We start from the raw sequence: 13704 nt of genomic DNA on the forward strand, positions 1-13704 counted from the left end.
AAAATAAAATTAAACACCCGCCTTTCATCTGAATGTGGGCATTACGGGCGGAGATAAGACACTTCACCGTCCCTAACTCCGCCTCCCTGGGGTGGGAGCCCATTTGCCGCCGGGCATTAGCGAGCGGCGCTCACTTTAAATGGCCGCTGCTCCCTGAGGTAAAACATGAAGGACGACGGGATTGGGAGAGGCGGGGAGAAGGAGCACGACTTCCGGTTCCGGAAGCTGAGGGTGGCTTCCGCGATGGCGCCTTTCCCGGCCGGGCCGCTTCTCAGGTGCGAGCTGCTCTCTCTTTCCCCCTCTTCCCTCAGCCTCGGCGCGTCTCTGCTGCCGCTTCCCGAGGGACGAATGTCTGAGAGGCATTTCCCCTGCCAAAGGCCCGAGGAGGGGGGCGGGAGGCGGAGGACCAGTCGCTCGTCACCTGCGGGCGACTCTGCGGGGCGGGGGGGGACGCCATGGCGACGCCTGCCTGAGGTATCGCGTTGGAAGGGACCCTGAGGGTCATCTAGTCCAGTGTTTCCCAACCTTGGGCCTCCAGCTGTTTTTGAACTACAACTCCCATCATCCCTGACTAGCAAGACCAGTGGCAAGGGATGATGGGAATTGTAGTCCAAAAACAGCTGGAGGCCCAAGGTTGGGAAACACTGATCTAGTCCAGCCCCCTGCAAGGCAGGAAGGTCAGCTAAACTGCAGTGTTTCCCAACCTTGGGCCTCCAGCTGTTTTTGAACTACAATTCCCATCATCCCTGACCACTGGTCTTGCTAGCTAGGGATGATGGGAGTTGTAGTCCAAAAACAGCTGGAGGGCCAAGGTTGGGAAACACTGAGCTAAAGCATCCATGGCAGCCAGCCATCCACCCTCTGCTTAAAAACCTCCCAAGGGAGGAGAGGAAACAACTTGCGAAGGGGTCTGCCCCACTGCCCAGCAGCTACCCTGTTTCCCCGAAAATAAGACAGAGTCTTATATTAATTTTTGCTCCCAAAGATGCGCTAGGTCTTATTTTCAGGGGATGTCTTATTTTTCCGTGAAGAAGAATATGGCACACACTTACAGGGGTCCCTTGGGTTACATACGCTTCAGGTTACAGACTCCGCTAACCCAGAAATAGTGCATCAGGTTAAGAACTTTGCTTCAGGATGAGAACAGAAATCGTGCAGCGGCAGCAGGAGGCCCGATTAGCTAAAGTGGTGCTTCAGGTTAAGAACAGTTTCAGGTTAAGAACAGAACCCCGGAACAAATTAAGTACTTAACCCGAGGTACCACTGTATTGTCTAATTGTGAGTCAACCAGACTCCATCAGGGCAGAGCGAGCAGCAGGGGGCAGCTTGTCCAGGCTCTCTGATTTAAAGAGACTTCGCATTGCCTGAACAGCTCCGGCTGCGCTGAGGCCAATCAGTGAGCTGCGCGGCGGCTTCCACCACTACGGTCCAAAGGATTCAGGCGCCTTACAGTAGCTTCGGGGGCCTTATATTCCGGGGAGGCCTTTTGTTAGGGGATCCCTTACTATCGGGGAGGCCTTATTTTCAGGGAAACAGGGTATTGCTGCCAGAAAGTTATTCCAGATGTTGAGTCGGAACATCTCCTTCCTTCTAACTGGAAGCCATTGGTCCTCCGGCAGAGCAGAAAACCAACCCACACGCTGGTGACCTCAAACCTCTCAGGTGGTACCCCCTTTGTAGTGCGTGTGGAACGTCTGAGCACTGTCTCAGGTGCTCCCTCTGACCCACTGGGGCCAGCAAGTGTGTCCTTGTTGTCAGACGACTCCCCCTCTGACTTACTGCGTCTTCTGGTCTTCTTTGTGTGTGTCTTCTTTCGTTTTTGGCTGAGAGGCGAAAGAATGTCCGCTCTCTCGCTGGGCTGATTTATGATGTTTTTCTTCTCATTAAAAGACTGTTGGAGATTAGCAAGAAGCCTGCATTCAGTCTGATTTATTATCCACACACAAGACAACATTTTCTAGCGCTGCTAAGAACTCTGCTTAAGGACTTTGCTAAGAGAGCCCAAGTTTTTTCTATCGGCACAGGCGTCCATCGGCACAGGGGAAGCATGCCAGGCGCCATCTTATCTCACAAGGCTTGGTTTCCAGACCTCTTGATCCATCTTGGTCGATGACGTACCAGGAGAAAACGAAAAGGGTCAATGGAAATGGTACCAAGGAAGGGGTTCTTTAGTTTTGTTGTTGTTGGCATCTGTCTATCTGTGGAGGAACACGCTTTTTTAGGGGGGGGTGAAGTTAAACCTTTGGAGAGTTACAGTGCCTGCTGTGGCTGTAGAAAGTGATACAGGAGATACATGTTTTCTTGCAGCTGGGGCAGAGGAAGGGGGCCATTGGAGCTGATGCAGATGCCCCATGGCGTTTCTTCTCTCTGCGCTCCTCCAAGCGGTCATTCCTCCTTTGGTCACTGCTGTGGATACACAACCTGTCACTTGGCACTGTGGTCGTCTGCAAGGGATTTCCCACACAGCAGGGTTAAATTTGCCAGCTTTCGTGTTTTTACAACGCAGAGTTGTTCTGCCAAACAGTTTATACAATAATTATTAAAGTTAGGTTCCACCCTTCACCTGTGGTTCACTGCAGAAAAATGCAAAATGAGAATACAAAATACATAATAAAGCAGAAACAAAAACAAACCAGTAACTGCCCTCCCACACACATTTAAAAAGCCATAGAATGTTAATCCTGCAGGAGGTTAGGCTAAAAAACCTTTGGGGTTTCTTCCAACTCTGCAATATTATGATTCTCAGCCTTGTCCATCACTGCTGGGGGCTTATCCTCTCTTCTTCATTTATGTCCAGTCCAGCCCTTCTTTCCCTTTTCTGGCCAATCCAGAGTTCCCTCTCCTTCCCAGCCAAGCCCCTTCTTGCTCAAATCACTGTTCTGTTGCCTGTGTCCATTATATACATCTGCACAATTCTGGAATTGGTTTCCCTGCTTTGTGTTAAGACTTTGCTTGCCATTCTGATGGGAATAGAAATCCCTTTGTCAAAATGAAGGCTGATAAATTTCAACTTGTTTGTTTCTTCTCTTACCCACCACCCACTTGATGTTGATGGCAGGTGGGAGAGATTTCTGAGCCGAATGTAGCCAAAGCATGAATGGGAAGCAAAATACTTTGTACAGTTGCCAGGCTCCTCCATTTCCCTTCAGTCTGGGCTTCATCCATGTAGATAGGGTTGCCATAACAAAAACAATTACCTGTTTTCAATATGGAAACAAACATTGGCTCTCCTTGCTGAACTTCTTTATAGTTTCCAGAATTGTTGCTATAATTCCACTTCCTTCTCCTTCTCATTTCAGATTGCTGTACTCATTGGCTTTCCCTGCCTTGTTACTAAGTGGATTTTTATGTGTCTGTCTGCTCCTGTTCCTGTTTGGTTTACGACTATGGCTCCAGCAAAGGAAAAAACAACAAATTCCATCAGGGCGAGATGGAAAAAGGCCACTTGTGGTTGCATTTTTTCACCCATACTGCAATGCAGGGGGAGGAGGTGAGAGAGTATTGTGGTGTGCTATAAAAGCACTACAGAAAAAGTAAGTATGCATTTCACTTTTCGTACAGTGATGTTTGTTTATTGTATTAATCCCTCATTTCCTGAAAGCAATGGTTGCATTCACACATTATGCTAAACCATGGTTAACGCTGCCTTTACCAGTTCACTAATTAGGACTGATGGGAGTGGTAGCCCAAAACATTTGGAGGACACCAGGTTCGCAAAGGCTGGTTTAACACTATGTCGACAAGTTATAACAAGCAAACTTCAAATCATAGCTTATGGAGCTGGCATGTTAAACTACAACTGTTTGTTTAAAAGAAATATCCCAGGTGTGAACACAATACTAAGTTAGGATTCTTTAGAAGTGAAGTCATCAGAAGTCCTCTTCCCAGTTGCAGGGGAAAGCGGAGTGCATGAGCCTAAAACATAATTGGGTCCATCCGTAGTAATAAACCATGGTTTAGTGTTTACATGTGCTTGTGGCCAATGAAAATGACAAGCTGGGTTGATGATACTCCTCAGTTAAAATCAGTTTTCCCTTGCGGTTACTGTTTGCTTTTCATTTTTTATTTTCTTACCCCTGTATTGCATCTTTGGTCTGTTGTCCTTAAATATGCGCATATATATAAAATACTTGCTCACAAAACAGCAACAAGCCTGCTTGGGTATTGTGCCTGCCTTATTTTTTATATGTATTTGCAGCATATTTATACAGTGGTGCCCCACAAGACGAACGCCTCGCAAGATGGAAAACCCGCTAGACGAAAGGGTTTTCCGTTTTGGAGGCGCTTCGCAAAACGAATTTCCCTATGGGCTTGCTTCGCAAGATGAAAATGTCTTGCGAGTTCCTGCGGGTTTTTTTTGCTTTCCCCCCCCTTTTCCTAAGCCGCTAAGCCGCTTATCAGCTGATCCGCTGATAAGCCGCTAAACCGCTAATAGCGCTAATCCGCTAAGGTGTCAATGGGCTTGCTTCGCAAGACGAAAAAACCGCTATACGAAGAGCCTCACGGAACGGATTAATTTCGTCTTGCAAGGCACCACTGTACAACTCTTTTAAACATGTGTGCTTTATTTTATTTTTGACATAGTCTCTTTTATTGATTTTTAATTTCAAGTGACAAAACGTATGCATCCAAGGAAAACAGAGCTTAGTAGTTGTGCAGAAAAGATAGCTAAATAGTGGCTGATGGTTGTAGTTTTAGACATTCCAAGAAAGGCAATCAAATTAAAGTGTCTTCCCATAAATGGACTCTTTTACTGAGTGTAAAATTAAGATGATTTGCAGATGATAAATTACATTTCATTTTTCAGGTACAAGGATGTGTCCTATGTTGTCTACACTGGCGATGCTGGCGTCACAGCTGAAAATATCCTTGAAGGTGCTTACAGACGATTCAACATCAGATTAAATCAACCTGTGAAATTTGTGTTTTTGAGAAGGCGCTATCTTGTAGAAGCTTCCCTGTACCCACATTTTACACTGCTGGGTCAGAGCTTAGGATCTGTATTTCTTGGCTGGGAAGCTCTTGTGAACTGTGTTCCTGATGTCTACATTGACTCCATGGGTTATGCTTTCACACTTCCTCTTTTTAAATATTTAGGAGGTTGTCGGATAGGCTGTTACGTTCATTATCCTACAATCAGCACTGACATGCTTTCTGTGGTTAGGAACCAGAATGCTCGATTTAATAATGCAGCAATCATCACAAGAAATCCCCTATTGAGTAAATTGAAACTCACATATTATTATATTTTTGCTTCTATATATGGCTTAGTTGGTTCTTGCAGTGACATTGTCATGGTTAATTCTTCGTGGACTTTCAATCACATCCTTTCCCTTTGGAGGTGCAGTGACCGCACCAGTGTTGTGTATCCGCCTTGTGACGTTCAGACATTCTTGGATATTCCTCTACGTGAGGAAAAGGGCACTGTAGAGCAAACTATTGTTTCTGTAAGCCAGTTTAGGCCAGAAAAAGACCATCGTCTGCAGATCAGAGCCTTTGCTAAATTGCTGGAAAAGACTGCAGGGCAGGAGCTGCTGCCCAAACTCATTCTGATTGGTGGCTGTCGTAACCAAGAAGATGAGCAGCGTGTAAGTGAACTTAAAAAGCTCTGCCAAGAATTGGGCATTGAAAAAAGGGTAGAATTCAAAGTTAACATTCCGTTTGAAGAGCTAAAGCAACATCTGGCAGATGCGACCATTGGACTTCACACCATGTGGAATGAACACTTTGGGATTGGTAAGTGGAGCTATATATAGTCAGCTGTATCATTTCTTTAGCTCCTGGTGTTGAAACTCATGGCTAATTATGAGTTTATAAAGTGCTTTAGTGCTGTTTTCATCTGTTCTTCCATCAAACTGATACTGTGTTCAGCTACTTCCATATTGCACATTTTTGGGAGCTGTAAATTAGGAAGGGATCCAATCTAGTATTATCTCTTTTCCTTATTGCACATCACACCCTAAAAAATATCCCAACATAATGCCTGACCAGCATATTGAATGCTAATCTTAATGGAGAGAAATTCCACAAACTGATTTGGCTGTTTGTTCCAGTGCTGAACTCTCACAGTTTAGATTACTTGGGAATGACTTTTATCTTTACCCAGGTTACAAACATGGCTTTTTCATCTATTTTTTTCACTCATTGTAAGGGAAATCAGTTGCTCTCTTCCCCCTCCCTGTATCCCTTTCAAAAATTGAAAACTGTCAGCATAAGCTGTAAACTCAACAGGAATTCACTATCATCACTGAATGCAGATGCTGAGAGAAATCCTACTTGCATGTCTAATCTCCTCAATGAGCCAGCCGAGGGAGATGTCACAAGTAGCCTCTTTTCCACAAAACTGTGTGTGCATATCATGATACGGTTTTGCATATTCCTGTCACAATCATTCTGACAGCCACTTTTGCTGAATCATTCTTTGGGATCTATTTTGCTGTAGAATGCAAACAGGTCACCATTTCCAATTTGTACACATTATGGTTTTGAACCAATGTCATAGCACTTCTTCTACCAAGAAATTGTGCTCTTAACAGAAGGGGTTGGTGATTCCACTTACTATACTATCTCATACTCCTGGAAAAGCTTTTCAGGGACCCACCCTTTGCTGTTCCCAAAATCTGCTTCCCCTCTGTTCTGTAACAGTGTGAGGAAGTACCTTTTTCTGTCAGTGGGATCTCAGGATCCAGGCTATTTTGTTTTCCGTCATGCTTTTAAAGTGACACTAAAATCCTTAGTTAAGGTGAGAACTGTAGTTAACAATAGCTTGTTTTGTCTCATAGGAATTGTTGAATGTATGGCAGCTGGCACAATTATCCTTGCTCACAATTCTGGAGGCCCCAAGCTGGATATCGTGGTGCCCTATGAAGGAAATATTACTGGATTTCTAGCAGAAAATGAAGACAACTATGCAGATACTATGGCCTATATATTTTCATTGCCTCCTACAAAAAGGCTAGAAATCAGACAAACTGCTCGTCAGTCAGTGAAGAGATTTGCAGAACAAGAATTTGAGGAAACATTCCTATTATCTGTGGAACAATTATTTAAATAACATTTTGTAAATAGATACCTGGACATAAGTCGTTATGTATATACAGTTGCTGTATTTCTATTGTACAATAAAGGGTATCTTATTCCTGTATGACAGTCCGACAGTGTATGCTCCCAAACTTATATATAGACACAAGTAGAAATGATACATAATATGCTTAAGGTTCTAGTAGCTGGGCTGAATAATCATATTACAAAATATACACTGCAGCTTCCAGTGGTGACAACTTAGTCTTAGCTTCTTAAAAGAGCAAGCTGTTTAATCTTAAAATGAATTTGTGGCATCAAGTGTTGAATCTACATTTGTCCCAGATTATTTCCCCCATAACTTATCAACATAAAACTACATATGAAATTGAAGAGTGAATTTCTAAAAAGTTTCAATGATCTGCTTGGCATAATGAAAACAGAGTCATGAAAAGGCTGTCCTTGGAGGACTCAGTGGATTCTGAACATCAACCAGAATTGTACGCTATCTGAAGTTGTGAAGTAGTGTACAATGAAAATGATCCTGGAAAGTCAAATTATATATATAGTCTAGGCTCTACTTCAATATAGGGACAGAAGCTCACAAAACTGAATTTTCTATACAGAAAACCCTCACATTAGATAAAAGCTAGGTGGGTAACCTTTGGCCAGGGATGATGGGAGTTGTAGTTCAGCAGCATCTGGAGGGCTAGAGTTCCCCACAGCTGCCTTCACATGGAGTTTAGTGTCAATTACATTTTTGGGGAGGAGTATTTAATCACGAATTATCACCTGCCCCCCAAGGTAGTCTACAGTAGAACAGCCTCAATAAAGATTTCTTATCCTGCTGGTTAAATCTGGTAAGGCATCATCATAAGAAATCGCACAAGGTGTGTGTCATGATGACTGATCTATAGCAGCTCTAAACATACAGCTATAAACGAACACCAGCCTGCCTTAACGTGGGTCCCCCATACATTGCTAGACCACACATCCTATAATCCTGAACTGCAAGCAGTGGTACCTGGGAGTGGCAGTAGTACCTCAAAAGAGGAAAGAGTTCCTCCATACTGACTCCTCCACTATAAGACAACCCTTGGAGGCATGGAAGGGAAATAGCCATGGTGACATTTCCTTAAAAAATCACACCACTCTATTCTATAGGCTATGCTGAGTAAGACTTGTGGGGGAAAGATTAATAAAGTGCTTCCATATCAAGACATCGACTTGTTCTGGGCTGCAAACCCCTAATGATGTTTTTATATCTAAGTAACATAATGTGCAACTGGAGAATGAGGAACTAAATGTTGTAAAGATAATGTCAAAATGCAGGAAGGCAAGGAACCAGTCATGTAAAGTTAGTTAAACTGAACTGCCCTGCCCTACCTGGACTGTATCTGTCACCTCTGTAATTATGGTCCCAAATAGTTGTTGATAAGCCTAGAAAGAGATAACCATTTCTTAAAACACATTCCACTAGCTGCCAGTCATTCTTAAGAAACTATTCCCCAAGAGAGTGTTAACTGATCGTTCCTTCCTGTTTGTCTGTCGTCAGGTTACCATCCTCTTCCAAACTTTCAATGGATTTAAGGTTACCATTGGAAACTGCTTTTTTCATTTCATCTGTGTCTTCTGTTTCAGCTGGGGCTTTTATAATCTCCTCTTGAAGAGATGTTACTACTTTTTCCAGGGATTCTACCAGTTCATCCCTCAATTCATCCTCAGATTCTTCAAAGTTACTGCGTTAACAGATTAAATTAATAGGATAAAACAGCTATTAACTTACGATGCTTGATCAAGTTATCATAATGCTGAATTTCTAAACTGGCCAATATTTATCAAAGAAATGTTTTTGAAAATGTGAGAGCTGGTTTATGTGATAATGGGGCCCTACACAGTTGCCTTGTGAGGGTACAGAGTTCCCATCTCATCAGCTTTTAAGGAATCAGCAGGACTGTCTGAAAGTGCTATTGGTTTAAGCCAGGGGTAACTAAAACTTTTTGGCTCAAGGGAGACCTCATAGTAGGAGTCAGCAAAGAGCAGTATGAAAGTATTTGCTGTTCCTCCTGTTTTTCATCCTTCAGTGCTGGTTCACACAATGTTAAGATTGAGAGCCAAGTATTCAGTTCTGGAGTTTTAGCTGCACCAAGCTTGCTAGTCAACCTATTTTTACTAAATTATCAGTTTGCCCACTGTCAGTACTTTATATTAAACATGAGCTAAAGTGTACGTTAGACACCTTTCAAAGCAAACAGCATCCTAGTTTTTAGCAATTACACTAATTTATCTAGACAGAACTATGCTATTAAATTGGTGAGGTTCCTGATTCTCCCCATTCTATACATTTGTCACAAATCTAAAGGTTTCAACAGTTCAAAAATACTGTTGCATAAGAGTCTTTTATGTTATGCTGATACTGTCAAAGAAGCAAAGGCCAACTTACGTATCATCGTCATCAGATCTTGGATCAAGCCTTTCTTCATCCACTTCAACAGCAGCATCCACTTCTGATTCAGAACTCGCTTCTGAATCAGCTTCATCATTTTTTGGAGTGCATGGGGTTACTGTCTCTTCTGAAGCAGAAAATGTTTTAGTTGGTTTTATTGTGTTTTAAAGATTGTAAGCCACTTTGAATTTACAGCAAGGAGTGTGTGTAAACCTACAGAGCAGGGTTGGCCAATGTGTCGCCATTTGGTTTATACCTGATGCTAATCTAATTTAAATATATGGGGCCAGTTCACGTGAGGTAGCCCACAGAGACTGCCTTCCAAATGTGGGGCTGCTTCCAAATTCACAATTTTGCATACCTTGCATAAAGACACTCTCTCTGTTTGTGTGAAGTGGTACTTCCAGGTGGGTTAGTGGACAAGTGGTCACTATTGCTAGCCTGATAGAGGTGGCCCCTTGCTCACACCAAGGATTCAATGAGACCACCTTTTTTAATATTCAGGAACCAAACTTCATATAAGCTCAGTGAGGAATAATTCTGCTTGAAACACTGAACTGAGCCTTCTGCTGGAATTGAAAAATATATAAGACTCTACAGCAGGCTTCCTCAACCTCGGCTCTCCAGGTGTTTTTGGCCTACAACTCCCATGATCCCTAGCTAGCAGGACCAGTGGTCAGGGATGGTGGGAATTGTAGTCTCAAAACATGTGGAGGGCCGAGGTTGAGGAAGCCCGCTCTGTGGCGCTGTGGGTTAAACCACAGAGCCTAGGACTTGCCGATCAGAAGGTCGGCGGTTCGAATCCCCACGATGGGGTGAGCTCCTGTTGCTCGGTCCCTGCTCCTGCCAACCTAGCAGTTCAAAAGCATGTAAAAGTGCAAGTAGATAAATAGGTACTGCTCCGGCGGGAAGGTAAACGCCGTTTCCGTGCGCTGCTCTGGTTCGCCAGAAGCAGCTTAGTCATGCTGGCCACATGGCTGTACGCCGGCTCCCTCGGCCAATAAAGCGAGATGAGCGCCACAACCCCAGAGTTGGCCACAGCTTCCAAGTCATGTGGCCAGCATGACTAAGCCGCTTCTGTCGAACCAGAGCAGCGCATGGAAACGCCGTTTACCTTCCCGCCGGAGCAGTACCTATTTATCTACTTGCACTTTGTGCTTTCGAACTGCTAGGTTGGCAGGAGCTGGGACCGAACAACGGGCGCTACCCCGTCGCGGGGATTCGAACCGCCGACCTTCTGATCGGCAAGTCCTAAGCTCTGTGGTTTAACCCACAGCGCCACCCGCGTCCCTGATATATTCAGTAGCTGCACGCAATGTCAAATAAATCTCAGATGTGACTATCAAATAGCAAAATATGTAAGTAGCAACTTACTGTGTTCTTCGGCTTGGCACAAAGTGTCACTGGAACATTCTGCTTCAGCTAGCATGTTCATCAGTGTCCCAGGTGATTCTTGGCTCCATTTTCTCCTGTTTTCAGGGAATTCTGGAGGCATCAAGCTAACCTGGCCTACTGAGAAATAATAATACATTAGTTCACTCACTCTGCATTAGCAAGGCTTTCATGTAAAACTAGCCTCACTGCATTTCACCTCCAAATGTCAAGAACTTTCTGCCTTCTGCTTCCTCTCTTGCTCCTGTACAGTGGTACCTCGGGTTACAGACGCTTCAGGTTACAGTCACTTCAGGTTACAGACTCCGCTAACCCAGAAATAGTACCTCGCGTTAAGAACTTTGCTTCAGGATGAGAACAGAAATCACGCAGCGGGAGGCCCCATTAGCTAAAGTAGTGCTTCAGGTTAAGAACGGACCTCCAGAACGAATTAAGTTCTTAACCCGAGGTACCACTGTAATCATAATTCATCCTTCTACAAAGGTGCATTCATTTGCCGACACTTTTGCTCAGGCAACAGCACTATGGAACATTTTTTCCAAAGACAAAATATTTGAAGGACAGGAAGATGATAGTTTAAAGTATTTCTAAACTAAGACAAAACAAGTCTTAGGGGCCTCTGGTGGGTTAGGAGGTTCATGAACCATTTCAGAAAACAGCTGCATAGAAAACGTAGAATTAAAATAGCTCTGAGCAAGCACACTAGGTTAGGAATGGTCAGGAAAGAGCCTGCTAATACTCTAGCTTAGCACCCACAAGTAATTTTTAGGGTTGCCTCTCTTGCATTTTGGGAACTATGGAAATGATATTTCAGGTCACAGTAGGGCACCCTTCTGAAATGCCCACTGTATTTCACATTTAAAAGAACCAAGTGGAGTCAGTAACATTCAGAAAATGCTTCCCAAGAGATTACCTGCTTCATCCATGGTAGTGGATGTAGAGGAAATATCTGCATTTTCTAGAAGATTCAGAAGAGTCTGTGGGACTGATGTTTGCCAGTGTTTTCTGTTTATTATGGCATCATCTTCATTGTCACCACCTAAGGGAAAGGAGATTACCTTCAATTGCTTTTAAATCTGAATGGATAAAAATCTGGTGTTAATTATGAAACACAAAGGTCCATTGGTTGATTTTTCAGCACATATATTGTAATGAAGTTGTTATATACTGATTACATTTTATCACTGGCCTAACAAAACTAAAACAAAAAAACTGAGCTGATCAGATGCATGGTGACAAGACAGTATCATTATATGCCCAACACAAAAACAAACAAAAGTTATACAAATAAGCTCTAAGAAATACAGGTTTACATAATATGAGCAACAGAAAGAACATGAAGGAATGTAACTGCAAATGAATAATGGGAACAGCACACCAAAAAGTCTAGCAGTTTAGAGAAGCACACCTGTTTCCCAACACTGTAATTCTAGCAGTGCTTTGTCTATATAATCATCACAGATGTTTGTCAGTTTTTTCTTAAGGTTTTCTCCATCTTCAAAAGTTAGGGCTTCATTAAGTTTATCACATTCCTAAAATCAAAAGAAACAATGCACAATGAGAACTTACTCAATTCATGCACATAGGCCCACGTGCAGCAGTAAACCATGGTCAAAAATAAATTACGGCTTTATGAATGAGGAGTGTGCTTCTCCACGGTATTCAATCACTTATATTGGCCTCTCTTTGAGCATAACAATCTATGAGGCTTAGCTTGTTTTTCTCCAGGTAAACCGTTTTCTAGGCTAACCTGGTATAACATATAACAATAGCCCATACCTCTTTCTCTTTCTGGAAATCTGAAACACCATCTTTCAGATCAATCTGAAACTTTACACCTCCCTGAAGAAAATAAAAAAGAGTTACCAACTATCACAGATATACATTTTAAAGAATCCTCATGCCATCATCTGAAATACAGGCATGATGACGCTGATTGTCATTCCTCCGGTCCAAGGGAAGGCAGCAATCCACTCATGTGCTTTCAGTTTTTCCTCTCTCTTCCCCAGTATGGGATTTTGTGGAAGAGTAGATTAGGAAAGAAGATAGGAAAAAACAGAATATATTTACCTGAAATGGCCATCACATGCATGATCATCACTGGCTGACATAGTCACCTGAAACCCCATTTTCAGAGCTACCAGTATACAAAGACCGGACAAAATGAAGAGAAGAATATTATCTTTAACCTTTGCTTTGTGTTTTCTTCCAAGGAATTTTTCCTCCTGCCAGTTATGTACTCCAATTTGTTTCAGGTTTTGCTCAAGATCCTTGTAAGACACACACACACACACACACACAAAAAAAAATATTAACAGGCACAGTTACTTCCAGCCAAAAATGAAGTATGCTCGTATTATATTTTGATAAAGCACAGTCAACCATGTTAAAAAACTGTGACCTTTTCCATTAATGTAAACATTTCAACTATCATATTGTACCATACATAGGTGCTAATACCTGAACTGGTTCATCTTGTCCTCCAGGAATAATATAATTATAAGTAGGTTGGTTCTCAGTCTTTCCCTGTTTCACAATATATGTTTTGTCCTTTATATTTTTATTCTCCTTTAAAACAAGAATATATTAAATTAAAAATCGAAAGAAATAGTGATACATGTGTAGAATTGCTTGTGAGAACTTTGAATCTTAAACACTATTTGCTCTCACACCCAAAACTCTTGTCAGTCCTATTGACCACTAAAGGGGCAGAATGGATTTCAATTGCTAAAATCCTCCCACTACAATAGTCTAAATAGAAGGATAAACAACTTCAGCATAATTACTATCAGTTTTCCACATCTTGGAAAGGGAGGTGTGAGAAAGCTCTAGTAAAGGTTTAGTGC

General features: G+C 42.7%; 2 protein-coding genes across 3 annotated transcripts in view; one reads left to right on the plus strand and one right to left on the minus strand.

The window, feature by feature from the left end:
* ALG11 (ALG11 alpha-1,2-mannosyltransferase) lies at positions 1–7144 on the plus strand. Its single transcript, XM_081855589.1, has 4 exons — positions 1–275; positions 3300–3533; positions 4808–5736; positions 6783–7144. The coding sequence occupies exons 1-4, from the start codon at positions 166–168 to the stop codon at positions 7052–7054; spliced, it is 1545 nt and encodes a 514-aa protein (XP_081711715.1). The 5' UTR covers positions 1–165; the 3' UTR covers positions 7055–7144.
* Positions 7028–13704, minus strand: part of NEK5 (NIMA related kinase 5) — a 24788-nt gene continuing 18111 nt past the window's right edge. For both annotated transcript variants that reach the window (XM_081855508.1, XM_081855509.1), the window contains 8 exons: positions 13319–13426; positions 13048–13128; positions 12638–12700; positions 12267–12390; positions 11772–11897; positions 10841–10978; positions 9464–9593; positions 7028–8759 (listed from right to left, as the gene is read on the minus strand). In XM_081855508.1, the coding sequence (XP_081711634.1) occupies positions 8540–8759; positions 9464–9593; positions 10841–10978; positions 11772–11897; positions 12267–12390; positions 12638–12700; positions 13048–13128; positions 13319–13426 (990 nt within the window). In that variant the 3' untranslated portion in view covers positions 7028–8539. The remainder of the gene's footprint in view (positions 8760–9463; positions 9594–10840; positions 10979–11771; positions 11898–12266; positions 12391–12637; positions 12701–13047; positions 13129–13318; positions 13427–13704) is intronic.

This window comes from Podarcis erhardii (genome assembly GCF_964252035.2).
Source record: "Podarcis erhardii genome assembly, chromosome: 3".
NCBI classification, from domain to species: Eukaryota; Metazoa; Chordata; class Lepidosauria; order Squamata; family Lacertidae; genus Podarcis; species Podarcis erhardii.